Source organism: Lipotes vexillifer, unplaced genomic scaffold (assembly GCF_000442215.2).
Source record: "Lipotes vexillifer unplaced genomic scaffold, Lipotes_vexillifer_v1.1 scaffold2083, whole genome shotgun sequence".
NCBI lineage: Eukaryota > Metazoa > Chordata > Mammalia > Artiodactyla > Lipotidae > Lipotes > Lipotes vexillifer.
This window is the reverse complement of record NW_006797716.1, coordinates 238,452-265,481: the sequence shown is the minus strand read 5'-3', so window position 1 is coordinate 265,481 and position 27,030 is coordinate 238,452. Positions and strand designations below refer to the sequence as shown.

The 27,030-nt window shown below is 34.4% G+C and overlaps 1 protein-coding gene across 1 annotated transcript in view; it reads right to left on the bottom strand.

Annotated features, from left to right (window-relative positions):
• The window catches only part of ASCC3 (activating signal cointegrator 1 complex subunit 3), a 317,774-nt gene extending 296,375 nt beyond the window's left edge, over positions 1-21,399 (bottom strand). Inside the window, exons 1-3 of the mRNA XM_007469886.1 lie at positions 21,310-21,399; positions 18,415-18,565; positions 9,087-9,646 (exon numbers count right to left, since the gene is read on the bottom strand). Coding sequence (XP_007469948.1) covers positions 9,087-9,646; positions 18,415-18,565; positions 21,310-21,399 — 801 coding nt within the window. The remainder of the gene's footprint in view (positions 1-9,086; positions 9,647-18,414; positions 18,566-21,309) is intronic.
• Between the last annotated feature and the right edge of the window lie 5,631 nt (positions 21,400-27,030).

Here is a 27,030-nt window from a genome sequence, read left to right as displayed (position 1 = left end):
CTGATCTAGGAGATATTTTGATTGTACTGTAAAACACTGCTTAGATCTAGATAGAATATGTTTACACAGCAAAATCTATCTGTCTAGTTTATCACACTGACTACCAAATTAGGGTTTTTTTAAAAAGCTCATAGTTTACATTAGAGTTTATTTACTCTTTGTGCTGTATATTCTACAAGTTTTGGCAAATATATGATGACCACAATGACATGTATCTATCATTACAGTGTCATACAGAAGAGATTCACTGCCCTAAAAATCCCCTATGCTCCACCAATTCACCCCTTCCTCCCTTCTCCCCAACCCCTGGTAACCACTTAACTTTTGACTATCTCCAAAGTTTTGCCTTTTACAGAATGTCACATAGTTGGAATCATATAGTGTGTACCCATTTCAGATTGACTTCTTTCACTTAGCAATTATCATTTAAGGTTCTTCTAAGTTTTTTCATGGCTTGCTGCCTCATTTTCTTTTCTCACTGAATACCACAGTTTATCCATTTCCCTATTGAAGAATATCTTGTTTGCTTTTGACAGTTGTCTTTATTTTTTATTTCATTAAATTCTGTTTTTTACTCAAATTATCTCATCCATAAAAATATGCAAGCAAGCCCTATAAGAGAAATGTGGAAAGAATATCACTAAATTTCACACTTTTCATTTTTTTTTTTCCAAATTTTCTACAATGAACACATACTATTTAATCAGAAGAGGTTTTATTATTATTTTTTTTAATAATACAAACCAGGGCTTCCTTGGTGGCGCAGTGGTTAAGAATCCGCCTGCCAATGCAGGGGACATGGGTTCGAGCCCTGGTCCGGGAAGATCCCAAATGCCAAGGAGCAACTAAGCCTGTGCACCACAACTACTGAGCCTGCGCTCCAGAGCCTGCAAGCCACAACTACTGAGCCCACAAGCCACAACTACTGAAGCCTGCACGCCTAGAGCCCATGCTCCTCAACAAGAGAAGCCACAGCAATGAGAGGCCTGCGCACCACAATGAAACAGTAAACCCCGCTCGCCACAACTAGAGAAAGCCTGCGCACAGCAACGAAGACTCAATGCAGCCAAAAATAAATAAATAAATATATTTATTTTAAAAATAAATAAATAAAAAAAAATAATACAAACCAGATTCTGATTTACCAATTTTTGTGTGTGTGTGGTACGCGGGCCTCTCACTGTTGCGGCCTCTCCCATTGCGGAGCACAGGCTCCGGACGCGCAGGCTCAGCGGCCATGGCTCACGGGCCCGCCACTATGCGGCATGTGGGATCTTCCCGGACCAGGGCACGAACCCGTGTCCCCTGCATCGGCAGGCGGACTCTCAACCACTGCGCCACTAGGGAAGCCCTGATTTACCAATTTTTTTTTACTTTTTGTCCGCTAAGGACACAAAGCATCACTAACTTAATAAATAAAATAGGTTTTCACAAATTGCCATATTTGGAATGAACACAAATTATATAAACCAAAGAAATCATGTAGACAAATCAGCTGATAACTAGTAGTACAAGGACCAATGAATAATTTAAACTTTATTTCCTCTACTAAATCTTATTTTTCAAATGAAAAACCTTTTTTTAATCTAGCACAATGTAACCACATAGGAATCACGCTAACATACACCATTTTCTAAAAATTCTGATCACTGAAAAACTATTTCAGTAATTTTAATAATATAATTATTATTAGTTCATAATAGCAATAAAATAGATGTTTTAACAATTTAATCATTTGAGGTAATAAGCAAATCCCTTATCCTAATATCTAACTGGAACTACTTAAGAGATGCAATAAGTGCAGAATGTCCATTATATTCTTTCCAAGTAGAAGAATGGCACTTTGAACTAAGCTGGTTAGGGAAAAGAAGAGCAGCTTACAAACAGAAATGAAAAATTTGCTTGAGCATCTATATGGCCAGATTTACAAAATGGAGCAAGTGGGTAAAGTATTATTATTTATTTATTTAGCATTTATTTATCTCTCAAGAAAAATGTGCTATGCAAATTGTTGTTGCACTGCAGAGAATGAGATAAATTATATTTTCAGAATAACTAATGTTCATTATTTACAGGTACTTAATCTAACACAACAACTTAAAGCTAAAACCAAGGTCACGACTTAGTTAAAACTACTTGGAATGTAAATACTATTTATTCCTCACATACTATAATTAATTAGATGTATAGTAAGTAAGGTTAAAGCTAGGTACCATGTATATTTAAAAGCTTACTTTACATTTTACAATGTAATTTAATTATACTTTACATTTTCATGCACGTGGCAAACTGATAGCTTCCTTGATTCTTAAAAACAAAATATGCTGATTTTTATTTGCCTTAGTGAAAACAAATTTACAGCCATCATATGTATGTATGTGCGTATGTGCACATGTACATATAAAGCTAGATAAATAATGTATTAAATTTTAAATATTTTCAAAATGCTTACAGCAATTTCTAAATCTAAGTCATACTTATCTATGTTTATCAACTGGATAAACATTATCCAGAACGTTTTTTACTCACCTCAAATACAAAATTTATTCTTTATTCTACTAATAAAATGTATTTATCTTATTTCTTTCCTATATAGAAACATTACAGATATTTCTCAACTTATAAAATCCATATGCTCTTCCAAATTAGTCATAACATTCATTATATCAAACATAATTTTCATGCCCATTCTCCTTTTAAATATATGTATGAAAATTCCAAGAGGAGGAGACGTAAGAAAGCAAGATAATGGGAGTGAGTTGACTGAACTTTCTTACCTTTCCTTTTTGTCTCCCCAAACCTAAGAGTACTTGACACACAACTGAGAATGAATGAATAAATGAGTGAATGAACAGTGCCAAACAGAGAAGAATAAGACTAAATGTATGAAATTTGGTAAAAGGTCTTACTCCTCAAACAACCATTCCAACTATGAGCAAAATAGTTTGGAATCTGTTATTACCACAAATTGGAAACAAGCATTTTTAAGTCCTCATTGTGAGTTTAAGTTAACATATTAATAATACCTTTTCGGGACTTCCCAGGTGGCGCAGTGGCTAAGAATCCGCCTGCCAATTCAGGGGACACAGGTTCGAGCCCTGGTCCACGAAGGTCCCACATGCCACAGAGCAACTAAGCCCGTGCGCCACAACTGTTGAGCCTGCTCTCTAGAGCCCACAAGCTGCAACTACTGAGCCCGCGTGCCACAACTACTGAAGCCCATACACCTAGAGCCCTGCTCTGCAACAAGAGAAGCCACCGCAATGAGAAGCCTGCACACTGCAACGAAGAGTAGTCCCCGCTCACCGCAACTAGAGAAAGCTGCTGAACTAGATCTTCTATCTATAATTAACAGTGTTCCTGGTTACAAGTATATGAACTTATATTTATCTATTTTATCGTCATATTCAGCCCATTATTCTAACAATTTGAGCCACAAAGAAGGAGATAAAAGCAACATTCAACCAAGATAAATAAAAAAATACAGCCAGTGCTTTCCCAATACAGACCATAAAACTTAAGAGACCTGTTATAGCAGGTAACACTTCAACACTTCAACCATCTTGACCTTTCCTAAATTTTACATTCAGCTAAAAGTAGAACATGAACTTTCCTCATGAAAATTTCATCCCTTAAAAAGTAAAAGTAGGAATGAATAACCTAAAATGGCAGACAAGTGGAAGTAATCAGAACCTTGGGAGAAAATAGCTAGATCACTTTAGAGTATGCGATATGGACATATTCAGATATGCACCTACAAATTAAATACAAAGACACATCTGATCCAAATAACATTCTGACTAAAACCAGTGAGACTAAAAAGAAAAAAGTTCAAAACAGATGGGAGGTTCAATCATGTCTTTGGAATCGCCTTTCTAAGCATAATACCAAAAAAAGATTCCTAAATGAAAAGATGAATAGACTTGCCTATTTGTACACTCAAAACATCACAAAAATTTTTTTTAATATCATTATAAATTCTCTTATAAAGAGTAATTGAACTTCGTCAAATGAAAAATTGGCAATTCTCACTATAAAGCAGTAAGTGGCCTATAAATATATGGGGGAAAAAATCTTTAACCTCAGTAGTAATAAGAAATGTAATTAAAACAGTGAGATATAATTATCTCTCTAATAAACAGGGTTGGCAAGAACGTAAGTACAAGGATACTCTTATACACTATAGGCAGAAATGTACACTGGTAGATTCTTTCAGGAAAGAATTTTGTCAGTACTTTTGGATGCAAAATTTTCAGTACTAGTAATATATTCAAGGGAAAAATATGTATTAGCAAATATTTAGCATAAGAATTTTTATTGCAATGTTATTTATAATAGGGAAAGGCTAGATTTAACTTAAATCTTCAATAGCAGAGTATTAATTTAATAAACTAGGATATGATGATAAATGTATACTATGCAGCCATTAAAAGTTATTAACCAAATCACCATGTTACATATCTGAAACTAATCACACTGTAAATCAACTATACTTCAACTAAAAAAAATACAATAGATAATATATTGCATGTTTTACTGTCACAAAAACATGCATAGAAGTGTTAAGTAACAAAAAAGCATTACATATACTATAGGACCCATTTTCTTAAGTATTCATACTTTTTAAAATATATACTCCAAAATATTTGCAGTGGCCATAGCTAGATAGTAGTGAGAATCTTACAGATGATTTCATTCCTACATTTTATGTTCTAAATTTTCTACAATGATACTTTGTTTTAAATTAGAAAAATAAAGTTGTGTAAAGAACAGCTGGCATTAAAAAATGAAATGGCATAAAAGACTAGAATTTCCACCACAATCCTGAAAAAAATAAGAGAAAAAAATTGGATTTTAATAAAACACTATGGCTACGCAGTAACTATAAACTGAAAAATATTAGAGGGACATGAGAGACAATATGGTAGCAAAATCACAATAAAAACTAACATAATTACATATGTTTTTAAAACCTATTATAGTAGTGTCTATATGGTTAAAGATCTAAAAATATCTAGGCACGTAAAAACGAGAGAAATGACAAGGAGAGTTCTTTTACCAAGCTTGAAGCAAGGAAATAAAACCAGGACATATGTTCTTCCCTGAGGAAGATGGGAGAAGCAAGTCCATTCTCACTTTGCATGCATCTTCTCTACAGAGAATTATTAGCTTAAGACAGGAAAGAGGGGAACAAATACCATAAGTGGAACAAATACCATAAATATTGAATGCTACCCATGGAGAAATACTGAATTCTACCTTATGGAGAAAGTAGTAAGGAATCACCTAACTTCTTCAAATAAATAAGTTCAGGTGTTCAGACCTTGATGAATCATATCCCAAGGTTCAAGAACTGCTTACAGAGTTGAGGTCAGAGTCATTAATATCTCTGAGAAATAACAAAGGAAAACAGAAGTTCCAGATGAAGGCAAAATTCCCCAATTTAAAAAAGAAATGATAAAAATGATGGGCTGTGAAAATTATTATAACTTACATATCAACACATGGAAATGGAACAGAATTCACAAGTAAAATCATGGCAAAATAGTCTTAATTCTTTTTCATATGAGATTATTAGGTTAGTTGTTCTTAGATTGGATAAGCAACTGAAAGTTTGATATCTTTGAAATAAGATGATGAAAGCATTCTACAGGTCAATACTGTTAGATCTATGGAGAACTGAACAACTGTACACAGATTGTGTTGATATAATGGATTAATGTTAATGTAGAGGAAAACTGAAGGAGTTTTACACTTAGAAAAAAAGGCTAAGGAAGGGAAAAATTTAACTGCCATCACATGTCTAAAACACAGTCATATAAAAGAGTAGACATCTACAACTTTACTGCCCCTGTACAGACAAAAGACTAAATGGCAGACGTAACAGGAGCAGTTATCAGTCAGCAAAACAAGTAAGTTACATGAGGACTACTCAAGCAAGGGATAAGATGCCTTTTGCAAAAAAGAAACTCTTCATTAGAGTAAGTAGCCCTTATTATATGGGCACCACTTGGATAGAATGCTAGACACACAAATAATACATTGGGTGGGGGAACTCTATGATTCTAAATATTCTCTAAGTATAATTTTACCCAATGGTAGCTCTCTATTCAGACTCTGGGCAGGGGAAGGGCTCTTCTGATTATTGGGTGGAAAGAAGACAGAAAAAGCAGCACATATTTTGTCCTCACAGTTGAAAAGACATTATTTGAATGTCAACCTGGTTAATGTTGGTGTCCTTATATTCTAGCAGGGCTAAGACTACCAAAAAGAATGTACAATACCTAATAGATATAAAAACTTTTCATGAAACATTAATGTTAATCATTCAGCATGGTAATATTAGATTTCCTACTCTGGGTACCAAAAACATCACGACAGCCTCCTTACCAAACTGTAGTATATACATTAAATCAGTGATTCTCAAAGTCTGGTCTAGAATCTCCAGGATCCTTTCAGGAGGTCCATGAAGCCAAAAATATTTTCATAATAACACTAAAATAGTCTTTGCCTCGTTCATCTCATCCTCCCGTGAGTATAAAGTGAGTGGAGATTTCCAGAGGCTACATAATGTGTAATATCTGAACAGACTGCATGCAGAAGCACATATGGGAATCTAGCTGTCTTATATTAAGCTAGACATTTGAATTGATTTGAAAAAATGTCATACAATGCCATTCTTCATACTATTTTTTATTTCAGAGAAGTTACTTTTCATAAAAATGCTACTTATATTAATGTAACAGATTTAGTGTTATTAGTATTAATGTAATAGATTTAGTTACTTATATTAATGTAATAGATTTATTATTTTATATATTTAGTATTATTTTAGTATTATTTTAATACAATATTTAATAATATATTAAAATTTTTGTTTTAATTTTTAATACAATAAATATCAATAGAACATACTGATAAACAACATAAGGAAAACTATGAGATCCTCTGTAATTTTAAAGAGCATAAAGGAGTTTTGAGAACAAAGTTTGGGGACTACTGTATTAAACCATGCTAATTACTGTATATCAAAATTTCAAAGGATGCTGGAATCATCTATAATGCAAATAAGTACTAAAAAAATAGTTTTCCCTCAGAAGACATTCTAACCAAGAAAGTCCTAATTTTTAGGGTCAGGCACATATCTGGAACAGGGCTAGCTAGGTTCAGGACTGAACTCACATGGGTCAATAACACCATCTGCATAGAGTCAAGAAATAATTCTAATAGCAAATGTAAAATTAGAAATGCTATAAAGATGGGCTTCCCTGGTGGCGCAGTGGTTGAGAGTCCGCCTGCCGATGCAGGGGACAGGGGTTCGTGCCCCGGTCCGGGAAGATCCCACATGCCGCGGAGCGGCTGGGCCCGTGAGCCATGGCGGCTGAGTCTGCGCGTCCGGAGCCTGTGCTCCGCAACGGGAGAGGCCGCAACAGTGAGAGGCCCGCGTAGCGGAAAAAAAAAAAAAAAAGAAATGCTATAAAGAATGAACCCCAGCTGTACAACCACAAACTATGATAATATCAATAACTCAAAATTCACTTTTCCAAAGAACTTGTTACACAACTCTATCAACACTTACATCAATATTAATAACTGCAAATAGCATTTAATATTGAAATAATACCAAGAGATATGTATATTCCATCTCCAATATTCCCAAGTATTTTCCTATTAACACCTTTTCTATTTTACCAAAGACTTTTAAAATCAGAACTCACTTCAAAAACTCAATTCAAAAGGTTTTCTTTAGAATAGTGAGACTTAAAAAAGCAAGACAGAGAAAAAAAAAAAAAAGCAGTAAAAATAATAATTCTCTGAATTAAGACCCAGCCTCCAAGCATCATTTTATTAATTACTTGAAACATCTATATATAACAAGACATAGATAAAAATTTATTTACTGATCTATCAGGTATACACTCTAATAAAACTTTGATATATGGAAACAGATAATTCCCTAAATTAATTCTCCTCTGCGGGGTGGGGGGAAACCTAGATTTTTTTCTACATTCCTGATACTCCATGTGATTTTCAAATTCTTAATTTCAATAATAACAACAATAACAAAAATAATCACAGCTACCATGTAACGAGTATTTATTAAATGCTACTTATCATCTCACACATGGTATCTCATTTAAGGCTTATACCAATTCTATAATCTACACATTCTTTTTATCCTGAGAGAACCCAGCAAAAAAAGCCTCTAGGGGATTCAATTACCTGAACTCTCACTACCAAAATGTGGGAAAGGAAAGACTTCTGATTTCAGTCTCTGCCCTTTCTACAACAAGATGCCACCTCTCTTAATCCTTCATCAAATATGTTACTCATCTAGTATTAAAACTGGGCTGACATTATTTTAAATTTATATCAGATAATGAATATAATGCCAGTAACTGAGAGCAAAACTGAACTTTTCATGTGACGGTAAGAGTAATTCATCATTTTGAATAACATAAGCAAATGGTGGCATAGAAAGGAACTAAAATAATGTTTCCTTTGTGTGATATAAAAAACTTATAAAGACACAATTCTTTATTGAACAAGTAGTATAAAACAGTCCAGTTACTTCTAGATCAGTCTGTTTTTCAAAGCTTACTCTTTGAATCATAGAAACTAGGCAAAAATATTTTTCTAAATCAGTAGGTCATTCAGTATATAGATAAAATTTCTAATGTTTTGAAGTTTATTATATTTTCATCAAAGAACTCATAGAAATATATAATGCTGTACAAATGTAAAGAGTTATTACTAGATTAACGATATAAGTTATCATTCAAACCTATATACTTTTTGAAGAAGAGACACTACTAATTATTACAATGTAACAACAGGTTTAACCAGAACTGTCCCAGTAACCAGGACTTGTGGACACCCAAACTACTGCCCTACACCCACAGTCCTCCTACAACTACGTAGTGGAAAGATACGCATGCCTTCTATGTAAAACCATTTGGCTAAATATTTGACCACTGTAGCACAATATGAAAGAAATACTTTCTTTGCCAGCCACCCATATTTTAAAAGGCTATTTCATTAAGATAACTCATATTAAGATAAAACTGCAATTACTTCAACTATACCTCATCCTGAAGTTCATCACCACTTTTAACAGAAGCAAGCATATCGTATAAAGTACAGCAAAGATCTTCTATTCTTGTTGCTTCGGCCATTTCATTTAAAGTTGCATTTAAGTACTTCTCAACTTCACACCACAAAAAGGAGTCGTTTGCTTTTTCCACAGGCTTGAGGTCCGGGGCGGAATGCTCCTGAAAATGGTCAGTCAGAAACTTCTTGTAATCCAAACTTATAGTTTTCTGGGATTCACCATTTATTGGCAGCTCGTCAAAGTGGTCCAAATCATGCATGTCAAAGGAAAATGCTAAATTTTTACCAAATAAAACTCTATCACCATATCCATCTGTTGTCATCTGGACGAGAGCAGCAAGACTGTCTTTACAAAAACAAGAAGTAATTCGATTAGTAGCATTACAAGCTGCAGTGGCAGATGATGAGGGAAAGGGACCAAACATCTGTTTGATAGCCTTTGTCTCCTTGTGACCAACAGAGTCCTTCAAGTGAAATGTCTTGAAGAGAAATGCAGCCGCACTTTCAATTGCTTCTTTCCCATTATCCGTTCCAACTATTCAGACAAAAGAAACAGCATTAGCTCAAATGGATCATGGCTGAAGTTTCCATTTTCAAAGAAAGTACTACAAATCTTCCTCTCAGTAAATCCAACAGTGAAAACACACTGACATTTTGCTATAGATGGATAAAGATAACCAATTCAGGAACAGGAAAATCCCTTTAAGTCCATTCCCAAATTCCCAAAGAACTGTATTAGGTAAATAACCCATTATCAGTGTTATAGCAAAGTAATTACCTACAACAACCCCTTACCTCTTTCTAAAAACAATTTGAAGCATTAGCTAAATCTTATTTAAAACCAAATTTTAAAAACTGATTTGATGAGTTAGTTAAATAAGTAAGGTGCAAAAAAAGTCTGAAATATAGACTTTTAGAGCTGGAAGGAAGCCTCACAAATCCATAACTTTCTTTCCACATACTATACATCTGAGATGGCGAGAAATAAATTTATATAGTTTTCATTCAAAAATATTTAATACATAAATCAACTACACTTCAATAAAAAATAAAGTTTTAAAAACAGTTAATACCTTTTCTACAAGGGTAGAAAGGTCAAGGATGAACATAAAACGAATCTTCTAAAATAAACTGAGCCATATTACACATTTTCTTTTAAATTCTGCTCTGAGGCCAGAAGTAAATTCTTACTAAAGTAAGAAGAAGTAAAAAGGAGCAGCCCCTAATTTCTTTAAGGCATTAATTATCTCATATCTGATTCCCTCAAATAAAAGAAGAACCTGTATCTGTGTCATAGAATTCAAAGAATATTCTAAGAGCAGAAAAAAGGAACTTCAATCTTGAAAAGGTCCCAAAAGTCAATGGGACTTACCTAAAGTAATATTGGTAAAGTTAGCAATAATATAATTAACACCATCATCTTCCTGAAACCATGGCTCCAATCACATTAATCACAAATCTTGAGCAGCTTACGATATAGTTCAGAAATTCAACCCAAACTCCTATACTTTGTTTTCAAGTCATGCCAGGAACTGACCCTATTCTTTTTTTCCAACTTTACTGGCTATTATACATTTCCTGCTCCAGCCAACAAGAATTTCTTAACATCCAAAACCCAGGTCTTGTTCTATTCTATGCCTATTTCCTATGCCTTTATTTTAATATTCCCCAAGGCCTCTGATTATTCAAATACTACCCATGTTTTAGAATCCAGCTCAATTACCTCTTTCAAAGTGAGAATAATACTGTGTACATTGCTGTATTCCCTCACTGTTACCTAGCCAAAAATAGGTGTCTCAGCAGAGATTTAAACTGTTGAATTGAAGTGAACCGAGGCCTCAATGACACCAAACTAGTGTTCCTACATTATACCACATTGCCTGAGTAACTTTTTATTGTTACTTTTTATTGTTTTACTTCATTTGATGTTTACAAATGTGTGTAGAAGATGAACAGTTTATGTAAGTGAAGATAAGCAATTTTACAATGTATGTCTGTCATTTAATTCTTTAAGTATGAAGTCTACTTTTACGATTATAAAGAATTTATAAAACACCATCTGACATATAATTATTCTTTTAGTATTTAGGAGAATACATGACAAAAATCTTCTAGAAATTAACTAATGCTTTTGAATTAATTAATTGAATAGGATTTGTGTATATTTTACTTATTCAGTCTACATATGAGGTTTGGAGAACTTAGGTTTTGGATAACTTAGGGATTGTGATAACTCTACAGATAATTCAACATATTTGGGACTACCGAAGTCTGACCAAAACTGGAATTCACAATTACAAATTCATTCTTTATCTAACATTGTAAATGTTACTCTTTGGTAAAGATAGTATCATTTTGCATCTTGGGATTTTCCTTAAACAACTTACTAAGAACTTTTACATTAAATTATCTCAATTCTTCCTAACAAAATTATCTCCATCTTTTAGACGCTAAACTAGAGACTCAGAATTAAATTTGGGAGAGATCAAATAGCTATTTAGTTATTAAACAAGATTCAAAGAAATCTTCTAACTCCTAAAAAAAGTTCTTTCTACTACACTACACTTCTAGAAAGTAGATTTATCGCTAATTCTCATTTAATAAACAAATAAATAATCACCACCGTAGGAAATAAATAAATTTGAGAATAGTCAATTTATTACCAAAAGTGGAATTAACTTAAATACCTATCATTAGGTCACTGGTTAAATTATGTTACAGCCATACATTACATTCATTAAACATAATGCAGTGGATCCATATATCTTCCTGTAAAATAACCTCCGCAATACACTGAGAAAAAAAAAAGTAAGTTATGAGTTCACTTCTGAAGAAAAAAAATAACTGCAGAATCATAAAACATCTACAAAGATCAAAACCAATTTTCTCAAGGTTTCAAATTTTTAATTTGAGCCCTTTTGTAATCTACAAAATTTCAAAAATAACAAATACTTTAAACTCTTAAGCCTTGTTCGGTAAGGGTGGTTCATTCATGTGAATATCCTTGCCTAACTACTAATTTTTCTGCACAACCTACTCCATCCCATCTCTGCGTTGGGCTGCTAAGAACGGACACGTGTCCACACCACAAAGGGGTTTCTCAAAACTGAATCTCTGCAGCGCGCTACTTGAGAGTCTGGGAGTTCCAGTTTTTCAGAAGCATTAGCAAACAGCATTTGTTGCCACTGCTAAGATTAAATGATTATTAGTCTGAAACTCTTTGGTCAATTACACCACTGACTGTGCTAATCTTTCTGAGAGGAATAGGGATTTTAGGAAATTCGTTTTGTCCTCAAAATAAAGTCTCAGTAAAGAATAAAATATTCATTAAATAATCAATTAACTAAAGTTTGAATGAAACTTAAGATCTCCAAACCTTTAAGGAAGCTAGTCTAGTTACCTACCACTTGAACATCTAATTTTCTATACATAAAACACTGGTGCTGTAGCCCAGAAAACTGGCTCTATGCACCTAGCACTTCAACTGCAATACATTTAAAGAGATATGCTTAAAAGGTCACTAGAATACTTTTTTTTTTTTGCAGTACGCAAGCCTCTCACTGTTGTGGCCTCTCCAGTTGTGAAGCACAGGCTCCGGACGCGCAAGCTCAGCGGCCATGGCTCACGGGCCCAGCCGCTCTGCGGCATGTGGGATCTTCCCGGACCGGGGCACGAACTCGTGTTCCCTGCATCAGCAGGCGGACTCCCAACCACCGCGCCACCAGCGAAGCCCTAGAATACTTTTTATTAATAATAAATTATTATTGCTCTGCCTGCTTTACAGTTATATTGAGAGCAAATGAGATGTATGTGAAATGTAAATGTGTAAAGATATAATTAGTAACTGATTACTGTAACATAAAACAAATTTGTAAAATTAGAGTTGAGTAGTGACAATCAAATCATCCTCAACACACAATTTACTTATATATTTTTCTTTTGATTGCAAAATATAAAAGTTTGTAAATTATAACTTTTTAGTTGCCAACCTTTATAGTTGAGGAATTCTTTAAAAAGGATGAGCAGAAAATTTTAATTGAAAAATGAATAAAAATATCCATCAACTGTTTACATCCTTAACTGCTAAATATTCAATTTAGAAGTTGTCAACAAATGAGTTCCTTGACCAATTAATTCTTCAATGTGTAGGAGAAAGTATTTTACAAATTTATTTTTTCATGTTATGGCCAAACTTTAAATGTCCATTTTATCCCTGACACTTGATCTGTAACTGTAAATACCAATATATTATAACCCTGCATCACATTATTAACTTAAACTCATTCCATTTGTTAAAAATACCAGCAAGGCAGGCAAGTGGCTATAAACATTTTATATTTGAATAGAGATTAGCTAACTGATTGTTATGACGATTTATTTTACAAATATGTAAAATACTTGTACCAGCAACTTTCCTAGGACAGGATTACATATTAAAAAGTACAAAAAGGATTCAACTTAAACATAACTATCCCATACTCTCATCATTTTTTCCCTCTTACATATTTGTGTCCACTGCTTGTTAATGTACTTTTTTTCTAACAAGTATATTATCTAAAGTTGTCACATGAAAATTACAAGCATTCTCCTCATTTTACAGAGAAACACAGATATAGAAAGGTTAAATAACTGAAGTTTATTCCCCCAAAAGGACTTCAAGTAGTGAGACATTCAGCCATTCCTTTTTTTAGGAAAAAGTGGCCCAAACCAGGGTCATGCTTTTGGGGTTTATTCCTGCTTCTAGATCTTGGCCCCATAATTCTTCACTGCTTTAGTAGTATGCTGATGCAGTCAAACAAATTTTATGTTTTATACTTTTTTATACTTTTTCTAGTTATTCTCAGCAAAGAGTTGTTCCAAATTACCTTGTCTGCCAATCTATGAGAAGTAGAACTCAACTTTTTTGGAATCCACAATTTTCAACATAGCTATTTTTCACAAATACTTCTGCAAAACCTCCTGCCATATCCCATACACAACAGGCCTTTATTATTCTAAATGCCTACCCTTGCTTCCATAGACAGAATTGCCAGATCCTGCTAATACCTTCTTATACTTCCTTTTTCCAGTCATTACTTTATAAACTGCTTTCCACTCTCAGTTTTGATTCCTCACTTTTTTATAGTAAAATCTTATTTCCTCGACAACTCAAAACACGTAATGAATTCCCAAATTCCCTAAATCACACTTTGTAAGTTACTCCTGTCCTACCTTTTGGTTCATGCTTTTCTCAAAGATAAAGTTATTAAAAGTAAAATGTATAAAAACACCAAAATCTAAATAAGGCAGGGGTTATAAATTAAAGAAGGCAAAACAAGCGTGTCTGTGTATGGCAAAATAACTTGAACACTGAAAAAAAAAAAAAAACCTAGTTCAGTCCTGGCTGAGTCCTGATCTGTATTGAGGATTCAGAGTAAAATTATTAGATCATTCTGTTTGGCCTTAGGAGAGAGATTCACTTACAAAGCTGATTAGGGAACTGCTGGGTCTTTCTACTGATCTTTTCACCATTCTTGACCCCCATCCTACTTTCTAGGTACTCTGTGAAAATCTTAGCCTCCTGAAATGATCATTTAAAACCCTAAATAACAGAAATACATGCCTAATACATAATGCATTTTACTGACTGTCATTCTCAATCTTGACCTCTTTATTTTCAAAAATGTTTTTACTTAGAGCACATAAAATATATTGACAAAGTTTCATTACGAGCAGAATATAATATGACTATGCTTATCCTTCAAAATCCATAGAGGAGATAGCTATATCTACAATGAGTAATTAAATAAACTAAGTGCAAAGAATACTATCTTTAAATAACTTATAGTATTTTCTCCCTCAAGCTGAGTTTTATTATTAAAATACTCTTTGTGGGGAGAATGAAATTATAAAAAGGTATAAGAATAAATCAAATATAAATCTGAGAGAAAAATAAGTACTTTAAAATTATAAAAATTTTTAAAAAGCTACCACTTGTAAGACTTTGTCAGCATCAGAGGTAGTAGAGACCATGGCTGACTTTTAGTTGGATTCTCAATACTTCATTTACTTATTGAACATCTGTGTATCCCTTGCACCACATTAGGCACTGGAGTACAAAGACACTGTGATTCCCAGAATCCCTGTATCATCAAGGCATTCACAGTCCATGAGGGAGAGGACAGAGGTAAATATCAAATAATGAGAAAGTACTCTAAAAAATACAGAATAGATGCCATTCTAATGGAACACTGTCTACTAACACTGGAAAGGAATAACAAAGGACATGGATGAAGCCTAAGCCATTTCTTCAGAGATGAGAAGCATGTTACTAGATAATCACAATGGGGAACGTTATGCTAATACATAATGACAGAGAGACTGCTTAGGAAAGTAAGACAGTAAACATTATATATGTTAGGAACAAAGGTTGCATGTGACAGAATGGCAAGGAGATGAAAAGGTAAATTATTTCAATTCATAAAGGAACTTTTCCTTTCCCATCCTAAGGAATTTGGTCTCAAGAGCAAGCTGGGAATAAAAATGAGCTTTGCTTCTTACAACAATCAGTCTAAAAAAAAAAAAAAAGATAAGTCTAGTGACTGTGAAGAAGTTGAATAAGAAAGGAAGGGTGAGGTGATAGGCTACTGCAGTAGTTCAGACATGCTATGGTAAAAGCTTAAACTAGGGCAAATATGTAGAGGGAGTCAATCTGAGAATAGCTGAAAAGTAGACTTGGACAGAACATGATCTCTAACTATAAGGAAAGGAAAGAATTTAGGATTTCCATCATGTTTCCATTTCAGAATTTTGGTCTAGGCCTACCTGTGCCACAAATCAACCACAGGGTTCACTTAACCTTCAAGGACCCTGTTTCTTCACATACAACATGAAGGGATTGGACAAAATGCTCCCTGATATCCCCTCCAGCTTAAAATACCTATTACTCTGACTGGTCAATACACATGTATCTCATACTACTATGCTCAACTGAAATATAAGTGATTGTTCTTTTTACTTTATTCTCTTGCTCCACGTTTTTAACACAATTACACCAAAATTACCTGTGCTAAAAGAATGATATAAGAGAAAACAAAGACATTTTTTCCATAAGACTAATCATTTCAATGCTGCTAGTTTTAATTACATTTCCAGTATCAGCAGTATTTTCATTCAGACAGAGTGGATGACTACTAGTCAACTACTAGTTTCACTAATAGTTTTTCAACTTAAACACACCATTAAAAAGTAGATATAACAGAGCATTTTCCTAAATACAACCCTAAGATTTTATATGTCATGAAAATATTCTTTTGAGCCATTACATCTCAAAATAATCAATTCCTTAAACACGTCAGTCAATAGATTAGTTCCTGAGTATGACTCAGATGCTTTGCTAACAGGCAAAACTCCTAGAATTATGTTTAATGATCCGCTACTTAAAACAATAAGTTTTGACTTTTCTGAGATATTTGGGGAAAGTAGTCTAAAGAATAACTTATTTTTTAATAACCTTAATTTCCACATCATTTAATAAAGAAATACTTAGTCATGGTACTGAATAAGCTCAATATTTTATACTGTTTTTGCTAAATATTCTGAGGTATTTTCATAATAAAATTAAAGGAAGGATATTACAGTTTTTGAAAACTGCTTAAGTCAGACCACCCCCCCGACAAATAATTCTAACATCTTAGAAATGAAGACAGTGAAGCCCAGAAGGGTTAAGATCCTACTCAAGGTAATCTAGGTAGATTAGAGACTTTGCATTTTTGCTACTATTTTCTAATGAACCTAACTGCCTCAGTATTCTTAAAACATAAAGTCTATGTCAAATGCTGTCACAAATCACATCAGTGTGCTCTATTTTCCCTAGGCTTAGTAAGTAATCTCAATTCGTACCAAAGCCCTTGAACTTCAAAAGATCATCTAACTGCAAAAACATACATGACATTCATTTTGTACTTTCACAACTTAAATTATGGGGGATTAAATTCAATATTATACTATACTACAAACCAATGATAATTAATACATCAAAGTCAAAATATCTGAATAATAAATTCAAAGATTTGATGATCATAAATAAAAAGTCTTCAAGTATACAAGATATAATAGAAACACCTTACAAAGGTGGTGAAGGGAAGAAAACTGCCAACCAGCATATGGTGAAGTTAGGATCTAAATTTTCCTTCTACTAAGAAATCACCTGAGAAAACTTTTTCATTTATTTATCAAGTGAAATTTTATTAAGACCATAAAATATACCAAGCACTATTCTAAGCACTGGGGATGGAGTGTGTTGAACAAGAAAAAGAAGATCCTATTCTCATGAAACTTACATCCTAGTAGCAAAACACAGGCAATAAACAAGCAAACTATCAGATAATAAATGTTATGAAGAAAATGTTACTGAGGGTTACAAGATAAAGAATGACTAGGTAACTGCTTAAGATTAGATGATCAGCAAAGGCCTCATTAAGGAAATAATTTTCAGGTGAGCTCAGAATAACAAGAAAGGATCTACACCCTCTAAGATTAGGACAGAAGAACATTCTCAGCACAGGAAACAGCATGTCCAACATCCCCAAATAGGCACCAGCCTGGTGAGTTTGCAGAAGTAAGCAAAGGCCATGTGTCTGAAGCACAGTTAGTGAAAGCAAGGATGACTCAAGGTCAGAGAGAAAGGTGAAGGCCAGATCATACAGAGCCAAAGTTATCAGTCTGAACTTTTTATAGGTAGAAACCTGAATTTGAAGTTAGAACTACAGTAGTGTTAACTACGCTTTTTAATTATCGGAGTCTGGACCGGGACAATGAATTTCCATGAACAAACTCAGATGTTTTACCAAAGAGTCACATGATTTGTTTTACTCTGTCTTCAATTTTGGGAAACTAACTTGTGTTAAGCACAGAGTGTTACAATCTCTAACTACAATTTCCTTCAAATGTAATCAAATGATGTAAATATTAGTTTGCAACAGGAATTGAAGAAAAGTTCAGCTTCAGTACTGGCCCTCACTGTGAGTTAGGTGGGCATCTTAAGGTTCCTTCCAACTACATAAAATTTTTAATTTACCCTAATCCTTATTTCAATAAAGACAGTGGTTTAAAACTCTAAATTCCTATAAATCCCTCAAGTTGACTGTATTATAATTACTAGTTTACTTTTGCATCCCTGAATCCTAAGCTCCTTGATAGATAAGACTGTCTCATAATTATGAATACTTCCCTGGAAATTTTAACCTTTCACTCTATAGTATATAGTTTAAAAGGAATCTATTTTTGAACTTTAGTGGATTAAAAAAAATAACAGAACTATACCTATTTGTCTTGCAGCCTGCAGTATATCTTTTAAGTCTTCATTTACACTTTGCATTTCACTCTTCTCCAGCTTTTCATTCAAAAATTTTACAATCTTCATCCATGTCAGGTCCAAACCTACAGTTTGTTCATGAAGTTTAGACCGCTTCAACTGAAACAGACAGAATAATACAGAAACATACTGATTAAAGGTTTTCTCAAATCTATCATTTATTACATATATTTTGCATTACATTATACAACTTGGCACTACCCACAAGAATTCAAAATTGTATCTACTCACATCCAAATTTACAGCTCCCAGAAGGAGCTTTATTTAACTGTGATTTAAAAAAATCACATTTGTTTAAAGATATGTTTTAAAAAAGCTTCTTTTTTTCACAGTTTAATCACAATGAATACTCATTATGAAATAATTTTCATACGGCAAAGTAAAAAGCAAAAAGTCCAACATCCAGATAACAATCGGTAACACCCCACATACCTCTTTTCCATTTTCCTGCTCGTTTTTTTTTTTAATTTATTTTCTTTATTTATTTGTTTGTTTGTTTTTGGCTGTGCTGGGTCTTCGTTTCTGTGCAAGGGCTTTCTCTAGTTACGGCAAGCGGGGGCCACTCTTCATCGCGGTGCGTGGGCCTCTCACTATCGCAGCCTCTCTTGTTGCGGAGCACAGACTCCAGATACGCAGGCTCAGCAGTTGTGGCTCACGGCCCCAGTTGCTCCGCGGCATGTGGGATCTTCCCAGACCAGGCCTCGAACCCGTGTCCCCTGCACTGGCAGGCATATTCTCAACCACTGCACCACCAGGGAAGCCCCCTCCTGCTCGTTTTTAATATAGCTTAAACCATACTGTATATAAGAACTTTACGTGATGCTTTTTGATGAAAGGCATTTAAAGAAAATAAGACTCCTATGACAGGTTCAATATATTCAAATCAGTATTGCTTTCCTAAGTCTGATCCTAGAACAAGTTAGGCATCCAGGAGATTCTTATGTATACACACACTTTCCTTGAGACTATAAATCTTTCCATTCTCAAGAACTGACACAGAAAGCAATAAAAATTTTACTTCATATCATTGGACTTGATCCATGGATTAAACTTCATGATGTCTTATGACCAAATGAAATGTAGCGGGTCTGACAGAAAACTGTAATTTTCCTCTTGGTTCTATTGACAATATTCCTATTACTTTCATAATTCACTATTACTTCCCTGCCTCAGTTTTCTAAACTGAAATGGAGCTAATTAATCTGGGTTTAAGGGGACGAAAACAGGCAAATGCAGAGATGAAATAAGACTGGCCCTAATTTGAATTAAGTTGTTATAATGGGTCATAGGTACACAAAGTTTCACGTTACTTTTCTCTCTCTTTTGTATATGCTGGATATTTCCCAAGATAAAAAATTACATTAAAATGAGGCTCATTATATCTGCCACTTTCTTCCCTCAGAGGAGGAAAAAGTGTTTAAAAGCCTACAAAAATAAATTAAATGACATGGGATGAGCATGTAGTCCTTATAACTTTCAAATTTTAAAATCTCCTGTTGCATCTCTTATATAAAATAATTTGTAGGGCTTCCCTGGTGGTGCAGTGGTTGAGAGTCCGCCTGCCGATGCAGGGGATGCGGGGTCGTGCCCCAGTCTGGGAGGATCCCACATGCCGTGGAGCGGCTGGGCCCGTGAGCCATGGCCGCTGAGCCTGCGTGTCCAAAGCCTGTACTCTGCAACGGGAGAGGCCACAACAGTGAGAGGCCCGCGTACCACAAAAAAAATAATAAATAAATAAAAAATAACTTGTAAAGGGTCTTGGTTAGGCGATGAGAGGAAATAATTCAAGTTTAAGATAGCAATATTAATTAACTGTATAGAATATATCCTTATTTTAATTGCTGTGAAAATGCAAAATAGCTCCCATCATAAAGAAGGTTAACTGTTTTGTGTGTAGCAAAATTCTGTATCATCATTAGAGGAAAAATCTACGTAAAAGACTGTTACAAATCTTTTTTTTCCTAGTATCAATCTTTCAGTGAAGCTATTAATTGTAAAACTGAATAAGGGCTTTAAGCAATAAAATTCCAACCTACTAGGAAACAATGTTAATATTCTACAAGAGTCAAATAAGGAGTCAGAAAAGGGACTGCTGTTTTTTAAAAAACAGCATAGGGCCAGTTCCTTCATATACTATATTAAATGGCTCATTCCTTCATATGCACAGTTCATGGACCTTTAGGCCTATTACATCCACAACCAATTTATAAGGACAAGACAGAAGTGAATTATGAGACCAGCTACAGAGTTTAAGAGATTAATATTCACATTTGATAACAATTTGACCAGAGATCTGAAAACTTACTCAGATGGTCTAGAGGTAAATTACTGGATTAAATTACAAAATTAATTGAGGCAGGTATCTTAGGAACAGAAAAGTTAACAAAGGATTCAATATCATAGTTCTGTTTGTTCTCATTCACAATAAACTTATAAGTGCTTAAGATAAGTATTCCCATAGCAAACATCAATATGCACATTCCCCTTCTTGGTATAATATCAAAAAAGGTAAAACTTTCCATTTTAAAAAATGCACACAAGGACTTCGCTGGTGGTCCAGTGATTAAGAATCAGCCTTCTAATGCAGGGGATGCGGGTTAGATCCCTGGTTGGGGAACTAAGATCCCGCATGCTGCGGGGCAACTAAGCCTGCGCAACACAACTAGAGAGCCCACGCACCAAACTACCGAGCCTGCGTGCCCCAACGAGAGAAGCCTGCGCACCACAACAAAGACCCAATGCAGCCAAAAACAAACAAAAAAAAGCACACAGAATTGAGAAAAAGAATGCCAAATATTTGCCCGTATCTTATGTTTATAATGGTTTTCATCTAAAAAGTTTACCTGTAAGTCAGTCACTTCTTCATTATAATTATCTTGCTTGGTGACGTTTGAAAAAGAGCGCAAGGCTCCTGTGAGACGAGGTAAAGCCATCTATTATTCAATCAGTGATCCATACAACGAGGAACCTGAAACTGAAACAAAACAAGATGATATTTATCTGTAGAGAGGAGGTGGGAGAGGTAATCAAATTCAACAAATTAGCCTGTATAAGAAAAAAAGAAACCAATTAGTTAAAAAGCAATTGCTACCAATGTTGAAAAATTCTCCTGACACATTTTCTACCCAAGTAGTTTATTTAATAATGCATTGGCTTATAGGTGAAAAAGAAACAGACAAAAAAACCCCACTTGTTTGTGGGTACTACCATAACATTCCTTCAAATGAATTCTACCAATTCCTAAGTACAGGCGTCAAATACTGTATTACTACAGCCAATAATATTGAGAGAGATAAAAGCACCTGCCCATCTTTTCTCCAATTTCATTTTACACTCACTGATTTCATTTCATATTATCCCTTACTTTCAGTCTCACTGGCTTTTTCTCTTCTTAAAGTATCAAGCTTGTTTCCACCTACTTGCATTTGCATTACTTGGAATGCTCTTCTGATCCTCATACAGCTGACTCCTTGACACAAAAGTCTTGGCTTAAAAGATGCCTCCTGAGATGGGGTCTTTCTTGACCACTCAATCTTAGACAGGGCAGCTACCCAGTTACTGTCTATCATAGTACAACATTTCTATTATTTTTATAGGCACTAATTAATATTTGACATTCTCTTATTTATTTACTTATTTATATATCGTCTTACCCCACAAAGAGTAAGCTTCATGACAAAAAAGACCTTCATTTCACTGATCTCCCCTAGCAAACAAAACAGTACTAAAATATTTTTGGCACTCAGTAACTATTTGGTTAATAATAAAAGGAAGAAAAATGGAGAAAAGGAGACCATGGTAACAGGGAGACTGAAGAATGAGAAAAGAATTAGAGCAGCTGAGGAAGGGGAGAATTCCCAGGAAAAGAAAGAAATCAGGTAATCTGACCTAATCTCCTTGTTTATATGCTAACAACTAAACAACTAATCTTTTGGCAAACAGACTAATTATATTTACTATGAGGGGAGTCCTCATCTATGGAATACTCTTAGAGGGTTATCCTGGTTTAAGATAGCTTATTACAACAAAACTACAATGTTTATAAGGCATGACTGCCTGGAGAATGTCACATAAACTATGTAAATCCCTAGAACAGTTCTCAAATAGGGATGATTTTGCCCCCTCTGGGACATTTGGCAATATCTGGTGACATTTTGGGACATCACATCTGGGGGGTTGGGAGGTACCTACTACTGTTTTCTGGTGGGTAGAGGCCAGTGATGCTGCTAAACATACTATAAGGCACAGGACAGCCTCCTCACAACAAAGAATTATCTAGCCCCAAATGTCAATAGTGCAGAGCTTATAAAAACCTACTCTAGTCTAAAATAGAGATGTTTTATAACCCAAACACTTCTCACAGTGTGAAAAGACCAACAAAACTCAATTAAGAGACCTCACTAATTGTTTGGGCCAAAGAGCATGTGTCTATTGTGAGACTGAAAGAAAGAACAACTAGGGGGACATATAGGATGTCTCAGACCACTCCCTGTTTCTGCTCTTCTTGATTGCATATACCCTTTGAAGTTATTACAAAGCTTAATACTTGGAAAAATCTCTGGCTCCCATATTAGTGTAATTAGATATAAAATAACTGTATGAAATGTTTAACAAAATAAGAGAGAATTTTAAAATAATGAATAATAATAAAATGACTAGGCAAATTTGAAAATATAACTTTTAAAAATACATACTTGTTAAATTAAAAACAATCAATATATGAGTTAAACAATAGATTAAATACAGTGAAAAGTGGTGACCTGCAAGAGAGATCTGAAGAAATAACCCAGTATGCTGTTACAACTAGACAAAGTATACATTAAGTAGATCAAAGAGAAACAAGTCCAAATATATCGATACTCACAATAAATGTAAATGAATTAATCTTAACACCCAAAAGATTGACAGACTGAATTACTAAACAGCAATCAAGTAAACACTAGAGCTATACCTAAAATAGGACAGAGAAAGGTTGAAAGTTAAGAGACAGAATAAGATCCTCCTGTAAATAATAACCAAAAGTAGCTGGTAAATAATAACCAAATAAATAATAATAATATTTGGTTAAATAATAACCAAAAGTAGCTGGCAGCTATATCAATAGTATCAGATCAGACAAAATAGACTCTAAAAACGAAAGGTATTATTAGGGATGGGGGGGAAAAAAACACTTCTCTACATAATAATAAAAGATACAGCTCACTAAGAAGGTATAAAACTTTTGAATTTGCATGCCCTGATGGAATAGCCTCAAAATAATTAAAACAAATAGACCTCCAAAAGAAAGTAACAAGTCCAGCATCAAAGTAAAAGTTCAATAATTAACTATTGATAGGTCAAATCAACAAAAATTCAACAAAAAATAGGGAACTTGAGCCGTGAAATTAGTAAATTTAACCTAACATATGAAAATATATATTCTTTACAAGTACACTTGTAACAATTTTAAATGGTCTATGTATACGAGGCCATAAAGTAAATCTCAACAAATTTCAAAAAATAAGTATCATATAGATCAGGGGTCAACAAACTTTGCAGAAAGAGAGTAAATACTTAGGTTTGGCAGGTCACACACAGTCTCTGCTGTATAATCTTTGCTTTTTTTTTTTTCCTTTAAAAAAACAAAACAAACAAACAAAAAAACACCATTCTTGGGCTCAGGGTAACCAAATTAGTCTGCTGACCCCTGATATAGCTCATATTTTCTGAGCAAAATACAATTAGATTAGAAATCAGAAACACAAAAGATTAAAAAACATAGATGATTGCATTACAAATCTGTAAGGAAATGGTATGAGAATGGCTGGGGCAAAAAACGATGGATTATCCACAACACACTGAAGAACTTTAATCAGAAAAGTAAAATGATCCAATTTGCAAATAAACTCCCTAGCTAGCCGACTTCAAATTTCAAGTATCCATTGGGAATGAATTTAGGAGAGCATTTCTGGAAACGAGATGATTCCGAGAACCACATCTGGATTTTTCTAACACTAGATAACATACTTTCTAGAGCATCTGGAAGAAGAAATGAAAGCAGGAGTCAGTGGACAGCAAAGAGACTCTCAAGCTTTAGTGTGCATCAAAGTCACCGGAGGGCTTCTCAAATTGCTAAGCCCCAACCACCCTATTCTTCACCTCCAAGTTTCTGATTCAGCAGATCAGATGGCACTGAGATGGGGCACAAAAATTTTATATTTCCAACAAATTCTCCAGTGATGCAGCAGGTCAAGGACCATACTTTGAGAACCAGTTTTAGAGATAGTATCTTTTATTCTGAAGTCACCATTCAATTTTGTCTCAAATCAATAGTAACCAAGGAGTTTCCGTCTATACTAAGAATTCGGTGGCTTGAGTTAGGCCTGCACAATCTGCTTCCCAGCAGTCTTTCTCAACAAGGTCTTACTGAAAGTGAACTGAATGACTTTTTTCTCAATTCTCCTACAGATGGAACATAGTTAATATCATCCATTGAGAAGTAAAGCATACAATGTATGCCTTAGGGCACTGGAGTTTAAATTCTCTACCTAGATTGAAAGAATTCTATTCAAAGACAAGAACGCTATTCATGATGACTGACATTAAGTCAGAAGTCTTTAAAGAAAGGTCTTTACACTAAACTGAACAGTATTCTGCCTCGGAACCTACTTTTTAACCTCACACGTTAGTGCTTTCAAAATGTAGAATCAGAACAAGAGACATGGGATATATGGGCTATCCTGCCTCAGGCAAGGTCTCATGAATTAACAAGTATCTGGGACCACTACTTTCATCATTTTGACATATCTCACAATAATCTGAATGTCCTGTCCCTCTCTTTAAAAAGCAGGCAGTAAGATTTCATTGATTTTTACTCTAATTCACAAACCTAACAAACCCTAACAAAACAAGATACCTCTCACACTGAAACTCTGAGATCTAACAATGGGGCCTGGTAATGAGGTCACACTGTTATACACTGCACTAACAGGAAACTCTAAAGCTTCCTGAGGGCTCATCAAAATAATCAGTATGAATTATACTTGTCAAAAAATGAAGTAAAGCACATTACTTGGTTTTCTAATTTGGTTTTATCTATTTTCTTCCTCCAGTTAAATGACCAACACTGTAAAATGTAACAGCTCATTTCCTCATAGTCACCTATAAATCACTTATTCACAAATACTTGAGTATCTCCTATCTAGTAGGAACTGTGCTAGGCACTGAGTATAAATAAGGCTTACAGAACTCTATTCTTCAAAACTCACTGTATTCTGTACCAGTAAAAAGATCACCAACATTCAAGGGTATCTGAAATGTATAAAGGTCAAAATGAGAAAGCCAATTTTAAATCTTTGGTTATTCATTTAATCAGCAAATATCTATAGATCATCCACAACATATTAGATACACTGCAAGGATCTAGAGATTAAAAGAATAAAAATTTTGGTATGACTGTAGCTGCCCTAAATAGCAAGTTTACAGTATGGTTGAAAAGAAAGAAAAATAGTTGCAATAACTGTGTTAGATATAACTGCAGGAAGACAAGGGAGAAAACACCTAAGAGGGTGAGAAGGAAGGTAGATAAGAAGGAAGGAAATTGAGATTTAAAGGACTTGAATGAGCTGAACTGGTGAGGAAGAAAAGGTTATTCCAAGGTAGAGATATAAAGAAGAAAACTAAAATAACAGATTATTGCTTTAAAAATCCCTATATAATAGTGCATTTTGAGACATGAAATAAGACTAAAGATGTAAGCAGAGATCCAACAACATGTCTCAATTTAAGCATTTTTTATCCTAATAAAAAATTTTAACATATTGTACAAAAATGACTCAAATATAAGTGTAGTGAACAGATGAAAGGTGGGGTCAAATTGAAGACAAGCAAACCAGTTGCAAAGTTCTTCCAAGAAACCAAGTGAGAGACAGAGGATACAACTGAGGCAGGGAAAGGCAGAAAAGGATGGATCTGAGAGATACTTATATTGGGGAGATAGAATAAATTCACGGGACAGGATGTGAAGATCAAGGGGAACAGGGCAGGTTCGGGAGAAGCAGAACAGCAGAGTGTATGGGTACAGAGGGCATACTGGAAGACGAAAGATGATTAATTCTGCTTTGGAAAGTTTTGATCATGGGCCATCAAGTGGGATATACAGTTTGGGGTTTCCTATCACAGGTCTGGGCTGGAAGTACAGAATTTAGTGTTATCACTTCAACGTAGTTAAAAGCATGGATGAACCTATTCCTTTAAGTCAAATTATTTATATATATAAACCTGTGGACCCTCTCCCTAAGAAAATAGACATATACACATATAAACATTTTGTAATTCATTTCAGAGGCTGCATGAATGTCATGAAACCTATCCATGTACCCCGAAAAACCTCTTGGGAGTAGACAGAACAGGGCCAAGGACAGAGTCCTAAGAGATCAGCAAAGAGCTGTCATATGAAGAAAGTGGTATCACATGAAAAAAGAAAGTTTCAAATGTCATGCTACAGAGTCCAGTGTACTTAGCCACTCTCAAGTCTTAGATGACTTTAGTACACATAGTTTCAAAAAAAAATGGTCAGTGAAAGA